At 36.0% G+C, this 18735-nt stretch overlaps 1 protein-coding gene across 1 annotated transcript; it reads left to right on the top strand.

The window, feature by feature from the left end:
- The first annotated feature begins 502 nt into the window (after window positions 1–502).
- reep2 (receptor accessory protein 2) lies at window positions 503–13062 on the top strand. The gene is given in 9 exon segments (XM_019088043.2): window positions 503–669; window positions 2685–2757; window positions 3483–3559; window positions 3793–3913; window positions 4052–4076; window positions 4079–4131; window positions 6946–7093; window positions 8787–8953; window positions 10952–13062. Coding segments are annotated over 9 exon segments (771 nt in total). The 5' UTR covers window positions 503–637; the 3' UTR covers window positions 11027–13062.
- Window positions 13063–18735: the final 5673 nt, after the last annotated feature.

Here is an 18735-nt window from a genome sequence, read left to right as displayed (position 1 = left end):
GCCACCATCAGCCAATATAAGAGTTTGAGCACCTTTTGTTAATTATTCAAAATTATATATATATAAAAAAACACTACTTTTAGCTTTTTTAGTTGACAATATATTTATTAAAGCGTTTTGTAGTTTCATCTCTACAAAACATTGAACATAAGTGTAAACCCAACAGTTCACACAAAAACAGTTTTAAAAGTCAGCAGGCCACACATAGTAAAACATAAAAAAGCCTAACGATAAATACTTCTGGACTTATATAAATGTTGTGCTGCAAATGAAAACCTTTGAATTATAGCCTACATATGACACGACTATCTTTCAAAAGATACATTTGGTGCAAAGTTTACATTAGTAACAATAAGTATCCATGGCGGAAGCTATGGATACCATGTCAAATATTTGTCAGGGCAGCAATGAAACATATAAATGAATGTTTGTTTTCTAATAACTGGAGCAGGCGTAAAGATGTCACTGTCCCTTTAAGAGACGCGGGCTGACTGACTGAGCGCATATGCAGCGGCTCCTCGTCATCCTCACTGTTACACTGAGACACACAGACACACGAGATCTATTCAGCATCACGGTCGGAATGGAGATGCTGAACAATCGACTCAAATAAGGAAAAGTCCTCGCAGAGATCAAGATGGTGTCGTGGATCATTTCGCGGATGGTGGTGTGAGTGTGTGTGTGTGTGTGTGTGTGTGTGTGTGTGTGTGTGTTGCTGCGGATACATGACGCTTTTCAATGGAATGAGAAAATATTTCTGCTCATTTTTTTTCATTGAAATCCTTTAATATTCACATTTATTCGACTACTCTAACTATCACATAAACGGTTAAATTAATAAAACAAAGCGATGACTGTATCCAGACGAGGGTTGCTTGTTGTGTGCATGATTTTCACCTAGAGCAAAATGCCCTGTGTATGATATTGTGTCTTATTGTACCCAACACTTTAATAGAGAATGGAATTAATTTTCAACATGCCAGCTGTTGTGTATATTACACCTATCACATCATCTCCTCTAGGCCTATATGCTGATGTCATACTTTCAAATGTCCATTTTTAAATCACAAACTGTTATCAGAGACTTCTGAGATGTGTTGATGAGGGTTTTTTTCTGTAAGAAGGGCTACCTGCTTAGCTGATTTGTCCCTTCTGGTAATGTTATGCAATGGAGGCCAGTCTGGTCTTTATGACTCACACATTTGGGTCTCATATGGGTTCCTAGTGGGATTTACAGTCAGCTGACTTTAAATCGCATTGGATCACACCACACCGAGTCTTCCTGATTCATCGATTACATCAAACACTCAGGCCTTGCTCCACAATGCATGTGCAGGTCATATTATTACAAAGACCGGGAGAGGTTGAATTCGTTCTTATGACTGGATCTTGGCATTTAGATACAAACATCAGGTATCGTTATCGTGATTTTGCTGAATCTCATGGAATGCTCTTTGTTGTGGCTTTAACTGTGGTGAGCAGATGCATTATGGGATTCGGGCTAACAAATGGGACAGCGGGCATGTGGTCTGCCATGCGCCAGACTGCCTCGTTGTCCTCATGCTTCATTATGCATTAAACACAGTGCACAGTCTATATGAACTTATGCATTTATAGAGTAGAACGCATCATATGAACTATAAATACAACCATGTTTTAAAGGCAAGATGCCCCATAAGGGAGTAAAAAAAATCAATTCTTAGATATTACTCTACTTCCCCAGTTGATTAATTAAGAATTGCAAACATTTTCTTGTTTTAAAAGGTTCCTGAAATGGTTCCATTTCCAGAACAGAAATCTGAACATTGAATAAAGCCGGGTTTAAAATGAGTCAAGGACATTTTTGATCTAATTTCATCACTCCATAAATCAGCCAGAAAAAAAAAAGCTGTATAAAATCGGGTGTATAAACAACCCCTTGTTTTTTCCTACTAGTCTAATACAGTACTTTATGGAAAGCCAAATAGGCTAAAAAGTCCATGAAAAAACTATGGTGTTGTAGTGTCTTGCCTGAAGCCACAGAGTGATGGGGACGCACTCATGCCAGCTGTCTGCAGCACATGCAGTGGGTAGGTGCGGTCTGTCCCGTATCCTGACATCGTCTGCTGGATCTGCCATTGCAGAACGTTCAGCTTTTGTCACATCAGCACAAAACGGCATGTTTGTGTGTGTGGGAGCGCGAGTGAACGCGAGCACGTGTCTGAGTGCATGCTGCACATGCAGGGCATCTGCGTCTAATCTGGTCCCTTTGTGTGTACATCCGTCTCCAAGGTCTCCGACTTCCTTTCATAAATGGTTCACTTTTAATGGCTCTCAGATTCAGAGTGTTTGCTTTCAGTAACGTCATCAAGCATGATTGTGTGTGTGCACAGTAGGGCTAGTGTTGACTGGGATAAGTTTTATGGGTTTGCTTTTCACTGAAGTACACGTCTGACTATTTTGATCAGCCACCAGTATATTGGATGTGTGATTCATAAACTGATTAATTTCTCTTCTGGTTGGATTTGAAATGAACCTGAGATACCTATCCTACCTTTGACACTTAAATAGGTATTTGTGTTCTTTACCTTGAGGTAATGGTGCAAGTGAAATTGTAGATGCTGAAGTGAGCTGGTGTAATGGAAAGATGAGCTTGTCAGTGTCTGCTGGGCTGTGTGTTTAATAGGAGTCTTTTCTCTCTGCAGCCTGGCCTTCGGGACCCTCTACCCAGCCTATTCCTCTTATAAGGCTGTGAAGACGAAAAACGTCAAGGAGTATGTGAGTATTTCAGAATGGCTTCAAATTGCTCTGAATATGTATTGTGTAAAGGATTTTGTGAGTAATGTTGTAGTGGAGTATGTTAGTATTAATGTCCAATAGTGTTTAAAACTAGAGATTGTCTAAAAGCATTATTTGCTTGTAAGTATCTAAACAGGAAAATAGTGTGTCGATAATGCAAGAGGACAATAGTAAACAGTAAATTTTTCAGTTGAAGTCAGTTTATCATTGATTCAGTGATGTCATCGTCCAGCTCAGTTCAGTTCAAATAGTATCTGTGCAATCAAGACAGCAATATTGCTAGAAATTAAGCGTTCCCAACTCCCATCGGTGACAGAAATGGAGAAACCAGGCTGGAATTAAACCAGCATGGCTTGGTTTAATTCCAGGCTGCAACACACGTCAGATTGAGCAGAGGACTCGTCGAATGTTTAGTAAAAACACTTTGGGCATTTTATAACCTTTTTGGAGCTGAATCTATAAATGCACATGCAGTTTTAGATGACCTAAGTTATGTGTCATTTGATAATTAGTTGGATATGAATCTTATTGGCAGTAAAGATGGAGATATAACTGGCAATGCAGTGCAGTGGTGACTGTTTTTTCATAAGGCAGTCATGCATAACACACAAGTCTATATTCAGCAAGAACATGTGACCTGATGCGTGCTGATGTCATGTGCACACGAGCTTGATTATAACATCTGTGTGTGTTTCCATCCTCAGGTGAAATGGATGATGTACTGGATAGTGTTTGCGTTATTTTCGACAGCAGAAACGATCACAGATATGCTTCTCTCTTGGTCAGTCAGCTGTTAATACTGTTAGACTATTTCAGAAATATGAATATGAATCACGTTATATACATTTTGATTTTTCACAAATTGACCATCATTCTGAAGATAATTTACTACTTAAAACGTTTTTTTTTAAGAGTGATGCCATGGTCATTTTCATCCCTATAGTTATTAATGATTATTAATTTAATCTAGCTTTTATTGTATTAATTGTTAAATCTTGACCTCCCATTTTCCAGGTTTCCATTTTATTTTGAGCTGAAGATTGCCTTTGTTATCTGGCTGTTGTCCCCGTACACCAAGGGCTCCAGTGTGCTGTACCGCAAGTTTGTGCACCCCACACTTTCCAATAAAGAAAAGGTACAAATTGTGCTGCACCTCATGTTTGATAAAGATAATGTAAAGATTCAATTAAAACTATTGATATTAATTATAATATTGTAATATTGTTTTTGATATTGGATTTTTTTGATTTTTTAATGTATGTGTGTGTTACAGGAAATTGATGAGTGATTAGCCCTTGCGTGAGGTTTGGGATGAGAGTTGTAGATATTGCTGCAGTCACAGCAGCCACAAAGGTGAAATCACTGTGTTTTAGATGAAGTGTGCATCTGTGGGTCACGGCTCAAAGGAGTCGGATGGTCCTGGGGCCAGTTTTTCTTAAAAAATAATACATTCTTATATTCAGGGGTGCACATAATTTTTTCAGCCTGGTTCTCATAAGAGAACCTGGAGATTTGGTTTGGTCCTCACACTGCATATAGCGAGACCCATTAAATAAAACTATAAAAAAAAAAAATAGTTATAATATTATTGCACTTTATTTATTTAGTTTTTTTTTTAAATAAAATAATAAACTAAATAATAATGTGTGATAATATTATTAAAAATAAAAGGTAGGCCTAGTATTAAATACAAATACAATTATTTTATAGTAAACTTAAAAATAAAATGCTAATATTTACTACTACTTTCTTTGGTTGCCTCTTTAAGAAGAATCACTTCATGTATTCCCCAATTGTAAATTGCTTTGGATAAAAGTCTCTAAAAATAAATAAATAAATAAAAGCGTTTTCCTCATTTTCAAACTTAAAATCAGCAGGCTTTTATTTTGGCGGGTTGCCAGCAAGTAAATATATGTGCTTATGGATTTAGCGCCGCTGCTGATTAAAGAGCGTCAGTGAATGAATGTCACAGTTTTGCATTGTGCTTTGAAAACGGCATGGGATGGCCTAGATTTATGCTTTCAGTTTGAAAAGAAATCTTATATATTACAGTTTGTCGATCTAAAATGGTAATTGTGTATTAACAGGTGTCAACCTTGTCAGTACGCAAAAGCGCTGTCAGAACTTATTTATATAGCGCATTTTTTATTTTGGTCGTGCATACGGACCTGCGGACCACTTATGTGCACCCCTGTATATATTATTTAATTAACTGGAAAATACAAACCCGATTCCAAAAAAGTTGGGACACTGTACAAATTGTGAGTAAAAAAGGAATGGAATAATTTACAAATCTCATAAACTTATATTTTATTCACAATAGAATATAAATAACATCAAATGTTGTGTTTGAGGTTTTTTTTTGTGTTGTGATGAATATTGTTTGATTTTTTTTTTTTTGATGGGTGCTACACATTCCAAAAAAGTTGGGGGTGGTAATAAGAGGCCGGAAAAGTTAAATGTACACATAACAGCTGGAGGACCAATTTGCAACTTATTAGGTCAATTGGCAACATGACTGGGGATAAAAAGAGCCTCTCAGAGTGGCAGTGTCTCTCGGAAGTCAAGATGGGCAGAGGATCACCAATTCCCCCAATGCTGCGGTGAAAAATAGTGGAGCAATATCAGAAAGGAGTTTCTCAGAGAAAAACTGCAAAGAGTTTGAAGTTATCATCATATACAGTGCATAATATCATCCAAAGATTCAGAGAATATGGAACAATCTCTGTGCGTAAGGGTCAAGGCTGGAAAACCATACTGGATGCCTGTGATCTTCAGGCCCTTAGACGGCACTGCATCACATACAGGAATGCTACTGTAATGGAAATCACAACATGGGCTCAGGAATACTTCCAGAAAACATTGTTGGTGAACACAATCCACCGTGCCATTCGCCGTTGCCGGCTTAAAACTCTATAAGTCAAAAAAGAAGCCATATCTAAACATGATCCAGAAGCGCAGGCGTTTTCTCTGGGCCAAGGGTCATTTAAAATGGACTGTGGCAAAGTGGAAAACTGTTATGTGGTCAGACGAATCAAAATTTGAAGTTCTTTTTGGAAAACTGGGAAGTCATGTCATCCGGACTAAAGAGGACAAGGACAACCCAAGTTGTTATCAGCGCTCAGTTCAGAAGCTTGCATCTCTGATGGTATGGGGTTGCATGAGTGCGTGTGGCATGGGCAGCTTACACATCTGGAAAGACACCATCAATGCTGAAAGGTATATCCAAGTTCTAGAACAACATATGCTCCCATCCAGACGTCGTCTCTTTCATGAAAGACCTTGCATTTTCCTACATGGCAATGCCAGACCACATACTGCATCAATTACAACATCATGGCTGTGTAGAAGAAGGATCCGGGTACTGAAATGGCCAGCCTGCAGTCCAGATCTTTCACCCATACAAGCAAATATTTTTGGTGCATCATAAAGAGGAAGATGTGACAAAGAAGACCTAAGACAGTTGAGCAACTAGAAGCCTGTATTAGACAAGAATGGGACAACATTCCTATTCCTAAACTTGAGCAACTTGTCTCCTCAGTCCCCAGACGTTTGCAGACTGTTATAAAAAGAAATGGGGATGCCACACAGTGGTAAACATGGCCTTGTCCCAACTTTTTTTGAGATGTGTTGATGCCATAAAAATTTAAAATCAACTTATTTTTTCCCTTAAAATTATACATTTTCTCATTTTTTAAACATTAGATATGTCATCTATGTTGTATTCTGAATAAAATATTGAAATTTGGAAACTTCCACATCATTGCATTCTGTTTTTATTCACAATTTGTACAGTGTCCCAACTTTTTTGGAATCGGGTTTGTAGAATAAAAACAAATGGGTGAGTAAAGTTATGACCTACTGGTCCAGCATAAAAAATCCTTATTACTGAGAACCCTAGCTGCTTTTGTAAAGAGCAGTGTTTTTTTTTTTTTTTTTTTTTTTTTTTTTTTTTGCATATTGTGTAAAGTTAAGAAAGAAACATATCTAATCATATTTTGCGTAGTGTAGAGCAGGGTCACTGTTCAATACACATTTGTCTTCTATTCAAACTGTGTTTAGCAAAGAACTTTATTGTCATATGTACAAGTACAGTATAATTGTTCTGTGCCTTGAATAAGATAATGCATTTGTAATATTTGAGTCTTTTGTATCATTGAACTGCAGGGTCAGGGTGTGTTATCAGAGAAGCTGCGCAGTTTCAGCATGCAGGATCTGACTCTGATTCAGAACGAAGACGAGCTGCAGCTGGACGGTGCAGACGACACACACACTGCAGCCACGCTACCTCGGGCTAAAACAGTCACGCGCACAGGTAACACACACGGCTACGGTCCTAACAGAATCTAACTTTATAGGCCGTGTTCACATAATGAGTGTTTGGTTTCAACAACCCTATTTACTAACAGCTGTGACTTCCTAAATCTGATCCTCTGCATACAATTGCAGACAAGTACGGCTTGAAAAATGTTGGTATGTAACCAAAGGGAAGAAACCAAAGTAAATCTTTTTTTTTTATCTGTGTATATATAGAGACATATCACTTTGGTTAATTTTTATTTTTATAATTGTTTTTTTTGTTCAAACACACACAAGCAGGTCAGTGAGGTGTGTGTGTGTGTGTGTTTGCTGACTCATTGAAAGCCGCTCTGCAGGCGGCCATTGTCTCAGCCTGTTTCTAATGCTGATGCTGATGTGATTCAGCTGCCTACTGGCTGAGAGAGAGAGAGAGAGGAGGGGTCAGTCTGCTGGGGTTTGTTCGTACGCAACTGCACACTGCTTTCCATTTGTTGGATGAGTTTCAGTGCTCATTCGAGCAGTTTGGTACTGTGCAGAGTTTGGCCTCGTCAAATACTGTGACGTCATGAGACTCGCAAGTCGCTGAAGGTTGTGACCCCCTGTAAGCCTTTACAGCAAACACAAAGAAAGTCTGTGAGAGAATCATTCAGAGTTCCACAGAGGTCATGATTTCAATAATCAGACATGTAGTGATTTTATTAGCCCACAGAGCTCCTTCATTGAATTACAGAGCGTCGAAGATACATTGTGAATGGACAAGCAAAAGGCTTTTATAAAGAAGTCTTTGTGTTTCAGGCTTTGAATGAGTTTTGGCAAGCTTTAAATGCCAGATAGAGTCTATTCAGAGAGCCAGTGACAAGACAAATTTTATGCTTGTATTTGATTCATTTTCGTTCATTCACGTGACCTCTTAATGTGGTTCGTAACAGACACTGCCCTAAACAGGCCATGGTCTATACTGCCCTTTTTTATCATAGAACAAATTTCATAATATTGCTTAATTGATATTTTGTAGTGATGTTGATCAATTGAAAAAAAAAATAATTAAACAAATCACACTTTTTTCTGTAATTATATCAAACCTAACATTTTTATAATTTAATTTAATTTAATTTAATTTTGTTTAATTTAATTTAATTTAATTTAATTTAATTTAATTTTTAATTTTTAATTTTTAATTTTTAATTTTTAATTATTAACTTTTAATTTAATTGTTTTATTTAATTTATATATTTAATTTGATTTTATAGGCCTGTTACAGAACACAAAAAAAATTCTAACTTCTAATTTAAGTGACTCTAAAACAACCTTCACTTAAAACCATTATAATTTATGTTTATTTTTGTCTTTGAATTTAGTGTGGTGTGTTGTGTGTTTTGTATTGTAGTGATGTTTCTGTCAATATCAACTCACTCTATTTGAATTATTTTTTTCCTGCTAAGTTTATTTTGTGCATTAATTTTGACAATAAATTAGAAAATTACATCACAGAGATCGTGAGCGGCATGCAAATAGCCTGATCTGTAACACCAGGCAAAGGATTTGGGGAAAAATATGTTAGCATAGATTTTTCAGGAAGGGAAACAATGGATGTTTGGGGAAAAATATGTTAGTGTAGGTTTTTCATGTTGGGGACAATGGATGTGGTATTGTTTGGTTTAATTAAATTTTTTTTTTTGAATTTTGTCCATCTCTGTTATTGTCTTCAGTTCGTGCCACACCCATACCGGCTGACACTGAATCACAGCACAGCTCTCGCTCTGAGGAACAGGCAGATAGCAGGACGGAGCATTCAGATGAAGATGCAGCAGATAAGGCCCCTAAACGCACCGCAAGCGTCAGAGCAGCCAAGAAACCAGTCGCTGCCAAGACAGAGGTACACAATGTATTTATGTATTTATTCACTCATAGACACACAGTCTAATTAAGCAAGAAACATGTATTTAGACTTTCAAGTATACAGTATTAAAATGTGTTATAAAACAGGCAAGGGTGAGTGTATGAGAAAACGGACAAATATCTTAAACTGTATTATTTAAATCATATGGTTTTGTTGTGACAGTTGGGGCTGTTTCAGCATTTGTCGCTTGTGTGTGGAAGAGTCAGTGTTCGGGAAAGCAGAAATGTTTAAAACACCTAGAATATCATCGATTATTTGCATTATTTGTATGCGTGTTTTTTTCTTCTTCCATTGAACACAATGTTCATGCTGCTCTTTGTCTATTAAATTCTATGATAAACACCATTAAAGCGGCCTATACATCTGCTGAAATGAGACTGAGGAAAATACGGCGTAGATGTTTTATTTGACCTTATTTTGTCACTAATAGTTTATAATATTTGACCCTGGACCACAAAACCAGTCTTTAAGGGATACTCCACCCCAAAATGAAAACTTTGTCATTAACCAGTTACACCCATGTCGTTCCAAACCCGTAAAAGCTTTGTTTGTCTTCGGAACATATCACCACATGCTGCGCCACAAGGATGCGCTCTTTATATGTGTATTTAGCTTTTATTTGAAAGAAAACAGAGTATCCTTGTGTCACGGATGATACAGAAGAGCATACACAGCATACGGTGATATGGAGAGACACAGAGGAGACCGCTGACAAAGGAATAGTTGAATAAAGTTGTTATTTTTGTTTTCTTCGCTTACAAAAAGTGTTCCCATCGCTTCATATAACCCAGATTGCATGTCTGATGGCAGATGGAGTATTCTGACCATGACTTTCATACCTTTTATGGACCTTGACACAAGGCTCAAGCCTCCCGGTTTTCATCCAAAATATCTTAAATTGTGTTCTGAAGACATTTACATTTACATTTAATCATTTAGCAGACGCTTTTATCCAAAGCGACTTACAAATGAGAACAGTAGAAACAATCAGATCAACGAGAACAACAACCTTGAAGAAGAACAAAGCTTTTACAGGTTTGGAATGACATGGGGGTAAGTGATTGATGACAAAACTTTTTTTTTTCATTTTGGGGTGGAGTATCCCTTTAAGTCGCTGGGGTATATTTTTAGCAATAGCCAAAAAAACATTGTATGGGTCAAAATTTTCGATTTTTCTTTCATGCCAAAAATCATTAGGATATTAAGTAAAGATCATGTTCCATGAAGATATTTTGTAAATTTCCTACTGTAAATATGTCAAAACTTAATTTTTGATTAGTAATATGCATTGTTAAGAATTCATTTGGACAAATTCAAAGGTGATTTTCTCAGTATTTTGATGTTTTTGCACCAGATATTCAAAAAAACAAAGCTGTATCTCGGCCAAATATTGTCCGATCCTAATAAATCATACATCAATGGAAGGCTTATTTATTCAGCCTTCAGGTGATGTATAAATCTCAATTTCGGAAAATTGAAACTTGAAGAACTTTGTGGTCCATGCTCACATATGTGTTTACCAATCTTAATGCAAGCAAATCAAGAACTCTCTTGAAGATTTCTTTGAAATACAGTGCATTCAGAAAACATTCAGACCCCTTCATTTTTTTTTTCAGCCTTGTGCCAAAATGCTTTAAATTATTCTTTTTTCTTTATATCAGTCTACAGTCAACATCCCATAATGACAAATCAAAAATCAGATTTGTGAAAGGGTGTTCAGTTCCAGGTTTTTCAACTCCGGACTTAAGTCCAATTTAGTGATTTTTATCTTGAATTCATGAGTGTAGTTATCAGTGAGATATTCCTGTTAATTTTCTGTTTACACATTTTTTCCAAGCCTTTGATTGTGCGCTCATGTCTTCACTGAATTGCGTTCATCCAGTTGCTCGATAAGGTCTTGTTATAACCGTAAAAGGTTTTATTATTTTTTTTTTTTCTTTTTTTTTTATTTAATACTGCTTTTTTCTGTAGTAGACAACCAAGACAGTGAAGAAACCGCCAAAGAAGAAAGCCACCGCCACGGCCAACAACAATGCTGAATCACCATGAGTCACATTGCGTTTATCCATCCCTGGACAACACACACACGCTCACATGCTTTCCCATACTAACATTAGTGCTCTTCGCTTTTATAGAAACATACTGACCCTTGCAGATACACACACTCACACAACCACATAAGATGCATGCAAGATGCAAAATGTGGTGAGTAAGTTAAGACGTCAGGCTTCATGCATTCATTTTATTGTGTTGTGCGTGTGTTTCAAGCAAGGCTGGGTTTTGTCTTATTCTCTGTAGGCCTTAATATTAGAGGGCATCTCTGTAAAGCATGAGATCAGAAAGCAGTGCCTGCACATGATCATACATCAACACTACTGAACCCACAGTATATCCCTTATAACCACAGATTTCATGCTTGTTTTCCATAATTGAGGCCATTTCACTTTATTTAGCAAGTAGGACACACACTATGGGACGAACAAGAAATGGGAACAGAAAAATTGCAATAGACTTGATTTACAGCACAGCGTCCATAGAGAGTTCTGGAGGCGCCCAGAGCACCTCTGTTCTCATTCCGGGTCACAGAACATCCCGAGCCTGAGATTTGTTGTGAATATTCATGATCGGAGAGGTCAGGTGTCTACTGGAAGCTGCAGGCACTCGAACGCTCTTGCTGTTAATAGCGCTTTTGTCAGCCACGGCTAGAGGCGTTCAGAGCAAATAAGCTGTCCCTTGAGCTAATTTTACATTCGTGAAGCGTGATGTCACACATTTTGAACATTTATAAGACATTTATCCAAGTGGTAGATGAGATGGCAGGATTGTGTCATCTGGTGTTTTGGTATGGCGCAAGATGAAAACAGAATCACATTTTGGCCAGTAAAGGAAGAGTAATGATTTTAAGTCAGCTGTTTCAGTTCAAGTTGATTTGGAACTGCATGTAACCCTAAATCCTGATGTGTGCAGTTGTGTTGTGAATTGAAGGATTTGATCTTGACTTCAACTGCGGTTTGAAGTACGCAGTACTGCTGAGAGCTGGTAGGGGGCGCTGCTGTACAGGAAAAGAGCGCAGTGCTCTTCTGTCAGACTGAATGATTTTACACATGGGTGGAGAGAGGTTTTGAATTATAATGTGTTTAAATCAGTTTGTTAAATAGCTAAAATTAATTAGCCGGAACATGTTAATTTGAATAATATTATTGGCTGTACAAAATTGTCTGCCTTACTCTGATAGGCTTTTTAAGTTGAACATTTTTCTTTTTCGAAGTTTACATTTAGTTTTTCACTTTAGTAGGGTAAGATGTACAGAAACATGTTTTTCATTTTTTATTTTTTTGTAAAAAGTGCTGTTTTGTGCATATTTGTGCGGTGTTTTAATTTACAAGGTTGTGTCTTTGCCTTTTTTGTATAGAAACGAGACTTTGCTGTTTGCTTGTATAGGAAGAAAAGGGGACAGTTGTGTGTGGGAAGGACTGATGATCATTTTACAGAACATATGTCAGTCTCTACATTATTAGCAGATTAGTTTAATCTGTTTAGATGCAGATTTGTCGTCATGACACATTGCTGTCTTTACTATCATCATGATTTTTAATTCAGTGTTTGGCAACTTGACATTTTCTGTGTCTCTTGAGTAATTCGGTTTTTAAAAATAAGTTTTTTTTTTCTTTTAATTAAATGCTAGTGTGGTTGATGTTCGCCAACTCACACAGAAATGACAAGTCAGTCTCACTTCTCATTCTTTCTTTGTTCCATACTGTTTTTCGCTTCTTTCTCCCCTTTGTTCAGTTTTTGTTATCTGCATAAATATAATTCACAATGACTTTTTTTATTCACCAAGGCCCACACTGAAAGAGACATGACAAACTGAACATATTTTCTTTTATGTTTTCTGTAATGTGTTGGAAATTGGTATTATTGCATACAGATTTGAGCTGTGAGAGAATAGTCAACATTAATATATTGTTTGTGCCAATTATCAACGCTCTTAATATATTAAAAGAATGACAAAGAAAGAGATTGCTGCTAAGTGTGTACTAACTGACCTTAAATTATTATTCAATAAAATGCAATTACATCCCTAATGGATTCGTTCATTTTTCATTTAGCACCTAATTTAACATTTTTCTAATTAAACTTTTTCAACCCCTTTTTTTCTTCATCAAGATTTTTGTGGAATACTGGTAATGTGCAAATCTGAAATTCATTGATGACAGTAGGCTATTTATGTTTTTGACAATTACCTTCAAATACTCGATTGGTGTACTGTTGCTATGACTACCTCCTCAGGTGAACTGAGTTCAGGTCTTATTTAACTAGCTCTCTTTAACTTAAAATGTTGTGGGAAAGCGCTGTTAATGTGTACATTTTAAGTTGCATGATTGCAATTATCTATACCAATTAAATCCAGATTCACTGTGCAAATAGATGATGAAGCAGAATGAAAGTGAAATAATGAATAACGCTTTCAGTCAGTGCACACATTAGCTTCACATGACATGTTACTTTTCTGTGTGCAAGATAGCAGCTTCTTTTGAATGTTTAAGGCATGTAATCTTCTAGTAAAAACCTCAAATGCCATTGTGTTTGTACTCTACCTTCAGAAAGGTGCTTGTGTTTCACTGCATTCGTCATGTGTTTGCATGACTGAATGTGTGCATCTCATGTGAAAGTATGGCCCTCGCTGGTTACATAAGGATCTGCAGTAATTGAATCTCATTACTGCTGCAGTCCCGCGGTGCGTGGGGTGATTCCTGGGATGTGGGCTGGTGTGAACCCCAGATGAGGGAATCCCTGAGTTTGCATCAGCTTCTTTCTCCTATAGGTTTGTCTCCTCTGCTCTCCATGGCAGCAGGACGAGGGGTTGCTAGGTGGCCTGCTCTCTCTACATTCTCTGGCTATTTTTTGCTCTCTCTGTTTCCTTCCCTAGAGACTGCGGAGTTTACACGGACTGTGCTGACGTCAGCAGGAGAAACCCTGTTACTCTGCTTCAGCTGGGCTCCGAAGGGGCCCACATAACACCTCTCTCCCACTGCATCTGAATAGGATGTTTTTCGATGTATTTTGAACAGCTCATAGTTCCCACCTCTCTTTTCTATTTACCCTGTACATTCTTTGGCATGAATTTATTTTTGAGGATGTGTGTGTACATGCACAAGCACATGTATCTCAAGAGTGTGTTTATTGTTGGTGAGGAACTTTCAAAATGCCGTTTGATCGTTTTCCATCTCAAAGCTGAAATGTTAGAAACTGTAGATAGTGTCAAGAATTTTGGGGGACCTAAAAGTATAAATGGATTGAATGAACCCAGTTCAGTGGTGTCTGGAAGCATGTGGCTTCTGCATGACCAGCAGAGGGCCTTGTTTGATCAGGAAAGACATTGAAATCAGTCTCCGAACAGCTCCCAAAACACCAATCCTGTTTGAAAGTTTGCAGCTTATTTTTTTAACAGATCTTTTTCAAAATCTTGAAGGCTGAGGTTTAACCTGCATTATACAATCAAATATTTTCCCTCCCACTACTTTTGATATTTTGGTCTTCAATTTTTTTATTTATTTTTGCGAAACAAATGAAATTTCACTGGTACAACTGTTGAGGCACAGTTAAGGAGCAATGCATAATTTGTTAGAAGCAGAACTGAAAGTACAATAATTTCTATACTGTTACACCATCGTAAACAGCCTGTTTTTTGTATTTGTGTACTCATTAATTTTAGCAATGAGTTCATATAGTAAAGTACAGTATGTTGATATACATAAAATATATTTTTACAGTGCTTGCTTTTGAAAACTTAAAATGATTTTTCATGGTTATAATGTTCACCGGTGAATGTACAGTATTTGCATACTTGATTTCTACATGATGTTTCTTTGTATTTCACCACCTATAACAACATACTCAGTGACATAACTTTTACTTTTTTTTGATGTTTGATTTTTTCTTGATATTTCTATTTATATCTTCATTTATAAATATTATTTAAAAAAAAATCAGCACTATTCAAGGAAGTTTGTTGCCATGTATCAAAATAAGATGTTCATCATTTTGTACTTTATTGCAACTGTGTCATTTTTTAATAATTCATAAATTATGATGCATTTTAAAGCACCAGAAATATCAAGCATCACTAAACCGCTGAATGCCATTTCTCTTTAATATTGCAAAGGACTTTCTCACGGGAAAACAAATCTTCATCCGTGTGCCTGCCGCATGCTGTTTCTGTTTAGATCATGTCTAATGTTGGTGCTTTCTCTCTCTCTCTTCCTCCGCTCTTGCTTTCTTTCCTCCACCCCTCCATTCTTGTCCTCTGGTAGCTATAGCAACGTGTGCTGCGATGGTGCAGGGCCTCTGGCAGGTGACACAATGCGGCTAATTACTGGCACTTAGCTCAGCGCTAATTAAAGCGAGCTCAGCTAATCGGGGGGTCAAGTGGACCTGCTGATCCATCCATCCATCCATTGCTCCATCCATCCTTACCTTTACCTTTAGCCTAAACTTCCCCATGCAGCCCATCCGAGTGAAGCCTGTTTTTTTTTTTTTTTTTTTTTTCTGTCTCGCTCTATCAGACAGCTGGCATCCACACAGGGGTTGAGGGTTTGACCTTCCTGCTCTCCAGGCTCTCTCAGCATCCGAGTAAACAGACAAATGAATCTCTACAAAGGTGAGGGTCAATTTATCTAATTCTTGGAGGTTGGTCAATGCCAAGATTACCTTGTCTCTACTGGGAGGAACACTTCTCTCTCTAATTCCATTAACTACAACTTTTGCCTCAATATACTTCTAATTTGCTAATTACTAATTAGTAAGTACTAAGTACTAATAAAGTGAAAGTGACGTGACATACAGCCAAGTATGGTGAGCCATACTCAGAATTCGTGCTCTGCATTTAACCCATCCAAAGTGCACACACACAGCAGTTTCAGTGAACACACACACACCGTGAACACACACCCGGAGCAGTGGGCAGCCATTTATGCTGCGGCGAACATTTGGGGGTTCGGTGCCTTGCTCAAGGACACAAGTATGGTGACCCATACTCAGAATTATTGGCAAGTATGGCCTTAGGGTTAGGAGTCAAACTCTCTAACCATTAGGCCACGACTTCCCCACAAAATGATGAAGCATATTCATATAAACAGCATATAAACAGCCAATATGTTGATAATAGGCATGCTAATAAGCAACTAGTTAATAGTGAGAACTGGTAAATATACTAACGTGTTACCTAAACATGAGTGTGGAACCATATTCAAAAAACAATATTATTATGCTTCATCTACATGTCCCCCCAAAAAACACTAACATGGTATAATTATGGCACATAACATACCCCATATACAGTATAGTACTATTTACACTATATAAATCTTTACTTTTTTATAAGTATGTTATTAAAAGTAGTTATTTCATTGTTTAGTGACATTTAAAACATTTTGGGTTTTAATCTCCAGTAAAAATGACTAAATAACTATATTGTGTTAAATATATTAACTAAAAATCCTATTTATTTATATAAATAAATAGATTTATAGAAGTATATGTATAAATTTTTAAATAAATATATTTATTAGTCCAGAACGCCATAATATTACCATGAACATATGTCCAGAAAACATGTTATGGCACATATCATAAAATAAAAAAATAATAATAATAATAATTAAAAAATAAATTAAATAAATAAAAAACAATATTACCATGTTTCATGCACTATAGTACAGATTACATAGCATACATTGCTACCATGCCCAAAAAATTAGATAATATAAATCATAACATAATATACAATCCACCATGATTATTTTTTTTAAATTATATCTTAGTATAGTATAGATTATGTTTATTTTTTTGATTATAAAATCTAATTCATATCCTACACAGAAAGCTGAATATTCAGTTTCATTTGTTTCCATTTTTTTGTTTGGTTTTTACTGACTACAGACATTTGTTATGAAAAAATTGAATTAATTTATGAATACTCCAGAATTTTCTAGAAATTTTAGTATTTTTTTTGGTATTTTTATTTCTCCAGAAGTACTTATATTACAATAAAGAATTATTCTATTAAATATATTAACTAAAAATCTAATTTTGTAAGTCATCTCTTTCTTTCTTTCTTTCTTTCTTTCTTTCTTTCTTTCTTTTCTTTCTATTTTTCTCACTCTATTAATTTTTTTTTATGTTTCAATCTGTTCATTTCGCTTCATCATTTGTGATTTTTTTTTTTTGTTTTAATTTATTTATTTTTTTTCTTCATTTGTGATTTTCATTCTGCCATAGGACAAATGAGGGCTTTTTAACTTTTTATTCTTGGTTTCGCTTAATCATTTGTGTTTTTTATTCTTTTGTAGGGTGAGGGCAGATGTATGTTTTAGTTGAACCTTTGACAAATGAGGGCAGATGAATATTGGAGTTGCCCTGCTGATGTTTACCGTGGATCCCCTGACAGGGGATACTGGTGTAATGGCTGATGGAACATTCAGCTTTGCATACACACTGAGATAAATTACATTTTAAAGGATGTATACTAAAAATAGAAACCAATATGGGCACAATTGTAATAACATACAAAAGCAGGTGATAAAAGGTTTTTTTTTCTTCAGTTTTTGATCAAATAAATACAGCTTTTGATGAGCATTGGAGACTTCTTTAATAAACTGAAAGTCTACTGATCCCAAACTTTTGAATGAGAGTGATATATATATAGGGATATAGATATATATATATAGTATATATATTTAATACAGGCTTATTCTTTATTATGTATTTAGTTTTGTAAAAACAAATCTTTTTTTTTAATGCTAATATGTGTGTCTGTCTCAAGTTGTGAAATTAATACATTTATCTTCTAAATTTTTATTATGAATAATCTACAATTTTTTTTTGTTTTTATTGTATTTTTTGTATCTGTTTTTTTATTTTGTTTGTTATGAATAATCTTCAATTTTCTAGAACTTCTCGATTTTTTAATGCTAATATATTGTGTGTATGTGTTTTTAAAGTAACTTGGACACACCTGTGGAATTTGCATAGTGCAAAGTGACAATCTGAGATTTGAATATTCTTTGTTAATATGATTTTAATTTGTTTATTTTGCTTTGATAATAGGCTATGAATGTGTGGAATGTAAAATTTGGTTTAATGATTTGAAAAATAATTCTTATTAAAAATTTTTTAGTGAATTTCATAAATAAATACAAAGAAATGACAAATAGCAGACATAAACATGAAATTGATTTTTTGCTGATTTTATATTATTTTTTTATCATTTATTGTTCTTATTTTTTTTATGGTTTGTGATTCTCATTTCTGACATGTGTTCGTGCATAAAGTATTTATCCTACCTTTGACAAATGTGGTTGATTTGTTTGGTGTTTTGTTGTTTTGGTTATGCAGTTGTGTACAGGGAGACGTAGGGGTGGAGGGATGGTTTTTAGAGTGGTGGCATATGGTTATTGGTGTTGGCAGGTTTGCTGTTTACTGATGTTTACCGTGGAGCCCCTGCTGAGGGGACACCTGGTGTGCTGTCATCACCCACCACACACACTCATACATGCATACACACTGAGATACAAGCACAAACTAAAGGATGTATGCTCTTTTTTTAAACTATAAGATGTAGTATGTGCAAACTTTTAGGTTCACACTATAGGATGTATACTCTGTTATGCAGTGACTATAGGATGTACACTCTGTTATACAGTGACACCCAATATGGGCTCTAAATGGTGCTGAAAGCTCTCTGTTATCCACAAGCA

Source organism: Cyprinus carpio, chromosome A14 (genome assembly GCF_018340385.1).
Source record: "Cyprinus carpio isolate SPL01 chromosome A14, ASM1834038v1, whole genome shotgun sequence".
Taxonomy (NCBI): domain Eukaryota; kingdom Metazoa; phylum Chordata; class Actinopteri; order Cypriniformes; family Cyprinidae; genus Cyprinus; species Cyprinus carpio.
Note: the sequence above shows the minus strand (reverse complement) of the source record. Positions and strands in the feature narration are given on the sequence as shown.